This window comes from Suricata suricatta, chromosome 15, assembly GCF_006229205.1.
Source record: "Suricata suricatta isolate VVHF042 chromosome 15, meerkat_22Aug2017_6uvM2_HiC, whole genome shotgun sequence".
Classification (NCBI taxonomy): Eukaryota; Metazoa; Chordata; class Mammalia; order Carnivora; family Herpestidae; genus Suricata; species Suricata suricatta.
In genome coordinates, this window is record NC_043714.1 from 18,676,140 (window position 1) to 18,688,065 (window position 11,926).

The 11,926-nt window shown below is 42.3% G+C and overlaps 1 protein-coding gene across 5 annotated transcripts in view; it reads left to right on the plus strand.

Moving 5' to 3' along the window:
- Positions 1-6,242, plus strand: part of SULF1 (sulfatase 1) — a 174,913-nt gene extending 168,671 nt beyond the window's left edge. For 4 of the 5 annotated variants that reach the window (XM_029923229.1, XM_029923231.1, XM_029923230.1 and 1 more), the window contains one exon: positions 3,906-6,242. In XM_029923229.1, coding sequence (XP_029779089.1) covers positions 3,906-4,723 — 818 coding nt within the window. In that variant the 3' untranslated portion in view covers positions 4,724-6,242. The remainder of the gene's footprint in view (positions 1-3,905) is intronic. The other variant, XM_029923234.1, reaches the window with a different exon arrangement.
- The last annotated feature ends 5,684 nt before the right edge of the window (positions 6,243-11,926 follow it).

The window sequence follows — 11,926 nt, forward strand, 5'->3', positions numbered from 1 at the left end:
TCCTTCCCTCTCTCTTTCTCTCTCTCAAAAACAAATATGCTTTAAAAAAATATATTTTAAAAAGCTCCTCATTAAGTGAGAGGGCAGACTTTAGGCCTAAGTTATATACATTTTTATCATGTTAAGAAAATCGCCATTTTTTTTTTAGTGTTTTTATTGCTAATGACTGTTGAATATGTCAAAAACCTTTTTCAGCATCTATGGAGATCCCCAAATAATTTTTCTCTGTAGATCTTCCAATAGAATATATTATATTAATGGATGGGATATGAATGGACCAACCTTTCACCCCTGGAGTAAATTCTACTAGGTTATGATGTGTTATATTCTTATTATAATATTGATCTCTATGCTTTGGAACAGTTCAAATAGCATTCGGATTCTCTTTTTCTTGAAGGCTTGATAAAATTCTCCTATGAAACTATGTAGCATAGTTTCTTAATAATCTTTCTTTCCCTTCTTTGGAAATTGCTTTGTCTTAGCTTTCTATTTCTATTGGGTCAATGTCAATAAACTATTTTTCTGGGCAATTATCTGTTTCATCTAGGTTTCCTAATTTATTTGCTTTAAGGCTGCAAAGTAGTCTCTTATGTTTTAAATTTTGTATATTTCAGTGATTATTTCTCCCTTGTCATTTTTTTATTTTGTGTATTTTAATTTTCTCCCTTTTGTGTCAAGTAGTTATACTAGTGATTGCCTGTTTGACACTTTTTTAAAGAACCAGGATTTTGATTTATTAATTAGATATGTCATTTTTCTGTTCTCTGCCTCATTAATTTTTGCTTTCACCTTTATTATTTCCTTCCTGGTGCTTTCTTTTGATTTACGTTATTCCTTCTCTGGCTTTTTGAGTTTTGAGTTTAATTGATTTATTTTTTGTGATAAAAGTGTTTACGGCTATGAATGCTTAAAATGACACAAATATGCTTTATGTATCATAAGTTCTAATACATAGCATTTTCATTATCATTTTTAAAGTTTATTTATTTTGAAAGAGAGAAAGAGTAAGCACAGCAGAGGAGGAGCAGAGAAAGAGGGAGATAGAGAGAGAGTCCCAAGCAGAGCCACACATGGGGGCTCAAAGTCACAAACCATAGATCCTGACCTGAACCGAAATCCAGAGTCAGACACTTAACCTCCTGAGCCACCCAGGCACCCCATTATCATTTTATTTATTTTATGTTATTTTATTATTTATTTTTTAAATATAACTTATTGTCAAGGTGGCTAACATACAGTGTATACAGTGTGCTCTTGGTTTGGGGGGGTAATTCCCATGATTCATCGTTTATATCCCACCCTCAGGGCTCATCCCAACAAGGGCCCCCCTCAGTGCCAATCACCCATTTGTGCCTTTCCACCACCCCCTCAATATCATTTTGTAAATTCTACACTTGTAGCTTTGTATTTTCCTTTTCCCCCAGATGATGTTTGTCAGCTTCCAGATGAAAGGGCTCTCGTGCTGTTTTAATTTTATTAATTTCTAGTTTCATTGTATTATATCAAGGTGTTGCTTGTAATATTTCTGTTGTATGGAGCTAACTGATGCATTTTCCCATGACCTAACACGTAATCACATAATGTGAATTTCTGTGTGTGTCTGACAAGACCTAACTATATGCAGGTACTGGGGTATACTGTTGCATACATTTGCAGGAGAACTACCTGATTGATTATATATTTAGGTCTTCTAGATTCTTATTTATTTTCAGTCATTTGGCCTCTCTCGGACTGAATATCACTTATTACTATGTTTCCGTGTATTTCACTTTGCGTCTTCTACAGGCAGTCTCTTCTTTATAAAGGCGGATGCTCTTTATCCCCCGCTCTTTGGAACTTCGTAGGGTTTGTTTCTTTGTCCTGTTGGTTGCCTTTGAACTTAAATGTTAATGCCCCTCGTTCCTGTTTCTTATTTAATCTTTCATTATCTCAGTGGTCAGTTTTTAATAGTGTTCTTTGACTTCCAACTATTATTAGCTCTACTCTCAATGAGCTGCTTCTCTTTCAGCTTTTCTAATCTTTCCCCATGTTTAGTTACATTATTTTTACTTTGTCATAGAAAATGTATATATTATCTTTTGACCATTCTCCTACTTTATTGTATCCTAAATCTGATAAATATATTAAATGTTCATCATCAACCCTTTTGCTGAAATTTCTCCAGTGATCTCTTGGTTGGATGGAAAATGATTCACGATGAGCTGACATGCACAGTATTCCCTGTGTTCTTACATTTTATTTTTACAACTTTTCCTGTAGCTTCGATACTTGAAGCAGAGCTTGAATGGCTGTAAGGTCCCTGGTGTGGACATGAGTTTCTGACTTAAGATGGCTGTTTATGTCCTGGGCTACTTGATACAAAACATGGAATTTACTTGGCAGCGTTGTGCTGGGGTTTTCTCCACTTTATGGTTGCTTTGGGACGGCATTTGGCATTTTCATAAGATAAGAGATTTTTTATTCTTATTTTGTTTTTCTTTTATAATAATTTTGTATAGATTTAGGCCACTTTTATCAATCTTCTGGATTTCAAGTATTTATAAGATTTCTAGTTTAAGAGGCTCCTTTCTAGTGTGTGTGAGCAAATATACTTTATTTTTACTATTTTACTTTACTATTATTTGAGAGTAGGAGTTGGGGAGGTTTGTGGCTTCCAATTTTTCCTCCTCTTTTCTTCCTTCCAGGACCTGAAGTTGTCCTCCGCCCCCGCTTTTGCTGCCTTTTTCTTTTATCACCCAGTTTCCAAAGGATGTTCCTTCTTGCTCTGTGTCCTTTTTCCCCCGAAGCAAAGGTTTTCCGTCTGCCGCCCTGATCTATGCCCACACCCGAGTCTCTTCCTCACAGTCTCCACCACAGCTTCCGGGGACTTTTACAGACTTTCCTACCTCAGGTTCACACTCTTTCCAGCGATGGCTTCAGCCCTGCAATTGGCTGCAACCTCATTTCCTCCTTCTCTCATCTCTACTGTTTTCCCAGGGCTCGTGCCTGCAGAGCGACATGGAGCACTGTTGACATTTGGCACTAACGTTTTTTTTAACTTACAGGTGGTTTGAAGATTACATAGTTTTCCATCTTCTAATTATACCAAGAGTGGGGGTTTTGTGTAGCTTTTCTTATTCTCCCTGGTGATCCGGACAGCTCAGTGACTGGCTGATCGATTAATCCAGGCTGCCTCTTTCTAGATGGTACTTGACAAGAGAAAAGATGCTGTTTTCCACAGGACTGCAGTCACCTTAGCGATGTAAAAAGAGCTGAGAGAGAAAAAGCAGGGGCATTCTTGGTACACTATGAAAACCACTCAAAGATCATTTTCTCTAGAGTATAGATATTTTAGGGCAAAAAACTAATCAAAGAAACAGATTCAAGCATTGGATTTCAAGAGTTTAATTGCATCCACATTTCCTTTTATACCGAGTGCCAGGGAGCATGACAATCTCTTCCTAAGCACCTCCTCTTCCATTAGAGCACTTTCCGAGTCATCATTCACCCAGCAGCCCTGTGCGAAGTGAAGGTTCTATCACACAACTATTCCCACACGTGACAGGTGAGGGGCCAAGACAGCCTCAACGCGCACGGTGTCTCGGCGGCAAAGCTGACTTGAGTAGAGCTGGGAGTGAAACAGAAGCCCCCGACTCGGGGTGCCGTGCATGGTCAGCACCAGCCGGGCCTCGTCATGCAAGTCAGCCTGTGTTTGAGCCTCTTTCCTGTTAAGTTTTGTTATCGGTCCATCACTTCTGTGACCTAAGGCCACTCCTCGATCACGAATTACCAGGGGAAAGTCCTTCTTAGCACTGTATTTCAAATCGATTTGCCTTGGTAAAAAAAAAAAAGAGTGTAAGTTGCTTGTCCAATAAGTAGGAAATACCTTTTCCACTAACGATCTCCCTTTGTCTCTCCTCTCGCAGAGGACAGTTATGGGATGGATGGGAAGGCTAACCCGCCCAGCCTCGCTGCAGATGTCAACCGGCAAGGCCTGGAGGAGTTACACAGTGTGAATGAAAGCATCTATGGGTACAGACAGAACTATAGACTTAGTCTGGTCGACTGGACTAATTACTTGAAGGATGTAGATAGAGTGTTTGCACTGCTGAACAGCCGCCATGAGCAAAATAAAACGAGTCAGACTGAAACTGCTCAAAGTGACGGGCTCCCCGGCAGACCTGCCCAGCGCCCTGCGCCCGTAGAGGCGGCCTCCGCGGAGTCAGGGGAAGAGCCCAGTCGGACGGCTGGGGAAGCGCCTCATGTGACCTTGCCAGCTGACCTTCGAACCCTGCATTTGAACCAACCAACGTTCAGTCCACAGACGAAACGTGAATGGATTAACGACATTCCAGAAGTTAGTCATTTGAATTCTGAACACTGGAGAAATCATAAAACTGAGCAATGGATGGAGCACGAAGAGCTGAATCACTTTGGAACCGATCTCAGTGGCAATGGCATCACAGAGCTGGGGCCCAAGCCCAGGCCCAGGTGGCGGCCCATCGGCGGGCAGCAGAAGGGACTTGCCGGGGACAGCGGCCCAGGAGAGGTCTTCGAAGATCAGCTGTATCTTCCTGTGCGTTCTCATGTCGATTCCGTTCCTCAGACGACCGGCACGTCTGCCCTGGAGCAGCCGGCTAACTCCAGCAGGGTGCAAAGGGTACTGAGCGAGGTCAAGAACCGAAAGACGGGCAGCTTACAGAGTCCAGAAGGCAGCGCCTCCTTTCCACTCTCCTCTGACTAGATGAAATTGTTACCTTACCCTAAACACAGTATTTTTTTTAATATTTTATTAGTAAACTAATAAAGGCAATCATGACAGCCTACATTCCGCGCTATCCTAAATACACATGTGCAGAAGTTAGCGTAGAAGTTAGCACACAGGTGAGCAGTAGGCACACAGGGAAGCGGTGTTGTGACTCCCAATTTGTCAAGAATAGAAAGAAAGGTTGACTTGTGTTTATTTGTCTGGGGGAGATTAAAGCAGCATTATCTTTTGAAAGCCATAGGGGCATGCTTACACGAATGTTATCCAATCAAGATGGCTAGAATTGTACCCTTCCTGGTTTCTAAAATTTGACATCCTCTGTGAATCTTTCAGTACGCTTTCTGCTGCCTGCATCATGTGGTTTTGATTCCGTTTGAACCACTGGAATTTTTCAGTGCCACCATGTTCAACGATTTTGCACTTTGGTATCAGAATGCCATGTCCATTTGGTTAGTCTTTTTTTCCCTCCCATTGGCTTTGCCTAGTCTCACTGCTTGCTCTCAGGGTGGCCGCGGAGAGTAGATCCCAAGAGTGACGCACAGTATGGATCACATATTGTTCAGCGCATGCTCTTGCCGGAAAATATCACATGCTCTTCCCTTGACTTGCTAAAACTGATTAGCAGAAAGGCATGGCTAACGATGTTGGCAGTGACAATAAATAAATCAACAAAACAAAGATTGCCTGCTGTCTCTGTGCCTGGCCTCAGAGTGTTCATCACATGCGTAAGACTGCTAAATTTTTGTTATTTTATTAACAGGATAAAAGGACTGAAGACTTTTTTGGGGGTCATCTTTGTTTTCTTGACCTGGCTAATAAGCTAAAGTGTTGAGAAAATATACTTAGTTTTGAATTTTATAAGGAATCTTTTTCAATAAAACACACTTGCAAATGTTTCATATTTTAAACACACCATATGTGTCATATGATTCTCTGTAAGGCCTTCACCAAGTTCGGATTTTTTTAAGGCATAATTCAAGGCTGCTTTTGAAATTCTGTATTCTTGAAAATATTCTTGGTGTGTCTTAGATTTTTAAATATCAGCAAAAGGATTACCTCACTGAGAGTTATCCGTACCCTAGCCAACTTCCCAAACAGATTTATGTTTTAGCTTAACCGTGATTTTTTTTTCTTTTTAGACCATTCCAATGCATAGGTAAATTATGTTTTCTTTACGTGTTTAAGATAAACTCTTTTAAAAAAAATTTAATATGTTATAGTTGAATCTTTGATAACTTTAAGTGTCTATCATAGACTCTGTACATATGTTAAAATTAACCAGGTCCTTATCAGATGTGTGTGTCATCGGCTGAATGACAGAAAAAACATATTTATGGTCATGAATGATGTGCTTTGTAAAAAGATTTCAAGGTATTAGGAAGCATACTGTGTTTTTTAATCTTGTGTAATATTCTGTGATACTTTTATAGAACAATTCTGGCTTCAGGAAAGTCTAGAAGCAATATTTCTTCAAATAAAAGGTGTTTAAACTTTACCCGTTTCAGAGAAATGAGCTTACCAGGTTTCTGTGGCACATCCACTCTTTGCAAGTAAAACTGAGTCCTCATCTCCATTGACATGATAGAATATTAGCCATATTTGTAAAATTGCCCCAAAGTCAGTATGTTGATTCCAACGTGGATTTGGCTCCGCGCTTCAGGGGGAATGTGATGAGGCCACCGAAGAGAGGCTCCCACACCGTGCAGCCCGGCCAGCGCACAGCGTCAGGCCCTGATGAAATCTCGACTGGCGCCATCTTGAAATCTTTAATGATGTTTGAACAAGGAACCCCACCTTTCCATGTTTCACTGGACCCACAAATGGTAGAGCTGGCTCTGGGCAACACAAAAGTGGGAGAACAGATCCTCCAAAGGAAATTTCAGTTCATTGAGAACAGGACTGTGGACTTTGCTTTTTTTGTTGTTGTTGTTGTTTATTTATTTTGAAAGAGACAGTGTGCAAGCAGGGGAAGAGCAGAGAGAGAGAGAGAGAGAGAATCCCAAACAGCCTCCACACTGTCAGCACAGAGCCTGATGTGGGACTTGAATCCACGAACTGTGAGATTATGACCTGAGCTGAAACCAAGAGTCAGATGCTTAACCAACTGAGCCACCCAGGTGCCCTGAGGACCACGAACTTTGGTCAAGACCTAACCATTCTCCAATGCCTCAGGTTCTTCCTGACTAACATATACTTCTTTCTCATCCAGGTTTCCTGAAGTGTTTTCTCTTCTTGTGGTAGGGGGAGGGGCTGACAGTCTGTGAAGTGTCCAAAGTCCAGAAGGTTAACAGTAAAGGGGAAAAAACAAAAGCAAAGGACTTTTTGAGATCTGCTTGGTCCTTAGATAATTGAGGAAATCATCTGTATTAGTTTGCTAACGCTGCCATAACAAAACACCACAGACTGGGTGGCTTAAAGAACAGAAATGTACTTCTCACAGTTCTGGAGGCTGGAAGTCAAAGACTGCAGCATCAGAGGCTCTGGATTCTTCTGAAGGCTGTCTTCTTGGCTTTCAGATGGCCACCTTCTTTGTGTGGCCTTTTCTCTGTGCATGTGTGTCCCTGGCATCTCTTTATAAATACACCAGTCATATCAGATTAGGGCCACCCTTATGACATCATCTAACCTTAATTACGTCTTTAAAGGCCCTGTCTCCAAATACAGTCACACTGGGGGTTAGGGCTTCAATACATGACTTTTGAGGGAACACACTGAAGTCCGTCATAGCATAGTTTCATCAAGAGGACAGTTCAAGATAATAGTGCTGTCCAAAGGCACATCATTTTGCCTCCTTCCGTATTCCTTTCCTACAAAATGTAATGAGGTCAAATGTTGCTATCCTGGGGAAAAGTCCATTTTTGTTCAATCCAATAACTATTTATGGAGCACCTACTACATGCAAAGGGCATGAAAGAGCCCTTCCGATTTTGAGGAGTGCTTAGAAACTGGCTAGCCCACTGCCCCTGTTTGATCTGAGGAGCTGATGCCCCGAGTTCTCAGCCGACGCCCCAACTGCCTGTTTCCCACAAATTTAGAGGAAGAGGTTTACCAGAGGCAGGGCCAACCCCGCTCAACCCTCTCTATTTAGACATGTGTGCATGTGTGTGCGCGCACACACACCCAATCAGGGACGGGAGAAGCCATAGTGTGACCCCATGCGGCAAAGAACATGAATGGACACAGACTCTAAATTTTACTATCTGAATGAGCTGGAAAAAGGCACATAACCTCTCCTTGAGTATATGAAATAGGTTTGAGTCAAGGATGACAAATACAACACACATGTGCTTTCTTTTCCTAAAATGTGCCCAGAGGAGACAGTGCGAACGCATCCGGACACCGGGTGAAGACAGAGCATTTGAGTCTTAAAATCCTCTCAACGCAGCCAGCTCCTATCATCGCTGCTGAGTTGGTGCTGGACTGTGAGACACAAACCTGTCTATCCAACCATCCATAACATCTGAAGCTCCTCCCCGCCGTCTCTAAAAAAGTAAAATAGAAACCCCTGTGGTCACTACCTGCAGGGATCTGGGTTAAGAGAGAAGAAAGAATACTTAACGTTCCCACCCATGCCACATGTGCCTAAACGTGCTGACCTTCGAAAGAAAGATTTTTAAATGCCTATTGTTCAGAACTTGCTTCAGAGCTGATCGGATCTCAGATATAAGGCTCTCCATTCCCCACATTAATCCAATGCTGCTTGCTACTTTCAAAATGTATTTGCCTATAGTTCCAAAAATTTTTTGGAAAATGTTTGATATTTTCAAATTTCATTTTAATAGAAAACAAAAGACCTTAGATGGTCCACCACCCTGGTTCATTTAAGCTCTCGTGATCTCTTAAAGAAGCTGCCAGAAAAGCTGAACGGCACCCTGCGCCCCTTTCCCCTCCGGCTCCAACTCCACCACATCCCACAGTCACTGTCTTTCACCACGCGGCTCAGATCGCAGCCTCCCGCTCGGATATCTTCCGTGGTTTTTAATACACACACACACACACACACACACACACACACACACGTGTTCGCGTGCGCCCCAGAAGCTCTAGCCTTCTACCCACCCACCTGTCCCCCCTCCCCTGTCACTACCTACTTCCCCTGGATTAGCCACCCGCCGCCAAGTCTGAATTTTTCTCCAATTTGCCATCTACTGTCCTGGGTGTATCTTCACTTCCTGTCTCAACTGGTAAAAATCTCATCCATGCTTCAGTTCCTGTATTTTGTTTTCCCTCTTACCTTATCCAATTTTACCTTTTCTTTCCATGTGAACTCTCCTCGACTCCTCCACCCCTTGGACATAGTTTCACTACCATTTTTACTTTACCCCAAGTAAGAAAACACCGATGTTGTACCAAGTCTGGGGCCAATGGAGGGAAAGTGGCCACATTTGTAACCTTGTGATTTGCCCCCATTTCTTTTTTTTTTGCAAAACCAAAGGGCTTTATTATTATTATTACGGGCTTATAAGCTCAGGCTCACAGACTTCACCAACACAGTGGCTATTTGCCCCCATTTCTAACCAAGAAACCTACCTAATGCAACCAACCATCGTTTATATTGGTCTAATTAACTCACCTTCCTCTGAGTTGTGTTGTCCATGCTGAGGACTTTACCAGCACAGCACCGACAGCCTTACAGCGAGCCCACTAAAAGGAGTAGAGAAAATAACTTTCAAATAGCAGACATTTCCTGTTGAAACTTATGGAGCCCCTGCTCCCTGATGTCCGGGAAAGCACCGCAGGGCGGTTGGGTGACAAAATGAGCTACGGGGAGGTCTTTTGTGCTGAGCATTGCCTTACTTCTTCTGCTAGCAATGCAAGTGGTGGACATAGGTATCTACCTTCTGTTTTGAATTTCTAGCCCCCACACCAGTATGCCTCTCAGGACTCAGGAATGCAGAATCTGCGTTTTTCTATCCACCAGTCCTCTTTCCCATTACCCCACCTCCAGCCCCAACCAGCACAGGTGACCCAGAGCCAGAGCGAAACCAATCCAATTACTAATAGGTTTCAGCACAAGAGATGTCATTACCACCCTAATACGAATCGGGCCACAAAAACCCCATACAAAGCAAGCCCAGGAACCGGAAGGGAGATTAGCAGAGCCTGTGATTCCCACAAGGACCACGAGGTGTCACTCTAGTGCAACTAACGACATCTTTACCTCCAGCCAGGATCTGCCCCAGCAAAGCGGCCACTTCATTGATTTCTAAAGTAGCAGCATTACCATTTTGACAAGAACACATCTATAACAACTTGATCTGTGGCAGGCTCTCTCTTTCTATGGTACCTAGGATCTTAGCCATTCCAGAAGACTAAAGAATGGTTTTAGCTTTCTACTGATTTATATTGTTATTCTAAGTTGGAACTGCACCAAACTTGGACATTTAAATACAAAAGTGAGCAGCAAATATCGATCTCCTTGCTTCCCAGTGACTCTGTGCAATTAAAAATGTCTCTCGGCCCCCCCCCCCCCCCCCCCCCCTTTGCCAAAGCTGGAGAGGCCATCTCTGCTCCGCTGGCAAGTTTAAAAAGAAGAAAAGCACTGGATGCTTTTTAGCAGCTCTCAAACTGCGGAGGCGGACCGGGTCCGACGCAGGACAGGGGAGTGGCCACGTTCATGGTCTTTCCTCTTGCCTCATTCCAAAATCAAGGAGAAACTTTCTCGTGTGTCTATTTCCAAAAAAAGCCCAATATCCAGAAAAGTTCTGCCTCTCCCTTGAAAGCGTAGGGTATTTGAGAGACTTAAGAGAAATCTCTAAGTTGCCTAAATTGCACACATTGTTGAAGAGAAGGTAGATGGGGGAAGAGGGTACTATTCACTTGTACAAATGGCCCCCGTGATGAATGCACAGAGCCAAGGAGGAAAACAAACAAATGTTCATCCAGAAAGGAGCGCAGGCACACACTCTCCCCACTCGCCCCACCTACGCCCCCTGCAAGAACCCGGGTTACCTTGGGCCACTGTGACCCTTTTGTTTGCAGTGCAGGAGGGGCGCGAGGGAGTGAGAAATAGAAATCAATTACCCTGCTTCACACCTATGGAGTGCTCAAGGCAAGCTTCTAAAAATAACCACTTTGTGCTCCAGTCCATGAGTCATGCTGTTATTTCAGTAGTTTCTTTGCTTCCTTCCGCCTCTCACCCAAAAGTTTTAGATGCCATAGACAACCCTGCTGCCGGTCAGAAGAGACCTCACAGACAAACTAACTGCAGTCCAACACGCTTTATTTTACTTTTTTTCTTAATATTCAGTGATCAAGTATTCAAGATGTTGTAAACCAAGGTTTATTAGTACATTGACAATAGATTCATTAAACACAAGGAAATTATACATCTTTTAAATTACCTTAAGAGGTCTCCAAATAAATACTCATTTTAAAAATCACAAAATCAAACTCCTTTATGCAACAATTCAAAACAGGCTTCCATCACCAACACACTTTCACACCAAACACACACACCGAACACGTGCTCCTGAGGATCCTAATGCGAGTTTATTTGACACAGTATCACATCTCCTTTAACTAAAGAGTTAGAGGCTGCCCTGCCTGTTTCATGCTTCTAAATCAGTACTTGGGGGTGGGGTAGAGGTATGTATTTTAAGAAAAATGCCCTCTATAAAGCCCTACCAATTATTCTTATTTTTCATTTCTAGATACAAGGTTTAAACTTTTTCTCCACCCCTTTGGTTTGGTATGTCCCTGCAATTACTTTAGTTTTCAATATCTTCTCCTCTGATTTTAACATGTAATAGAATACGAGAAAAAGACAACACCCTCAAAAAAACCCAGTACTAAAAACACTTTACATGGGTGTCAGTTTTTTTGGAGAAGAAATAAGAAAAGATCCTAGGGAATATTTTTGCCCTCTCTGAAATTATTTTTAGCATCTGATTATGCTTGCTAAAAGAAATACCAAAAACGCTGAGTTTTCCATAGAAAAGGTATTCCCCTTACACTCTTCATTTTGCAGGGTCAAGTTCGCGGATTCACTGTCATAATGAGAGTTGTGCTCTGGGAAGCTCCCTAGATTCCCAAAAGCAAAGCACATGCAGTCCCTTATCAGTGAAATACTAAACCCAGCGGCGCAGTTCTGTGGTGAGCATGCATCAAATACTTTTAGCATGGAGGCATTTCTTTTCTTAATGTTGCAAAAGCAAATACCCAGGGAGGGTTTTCATC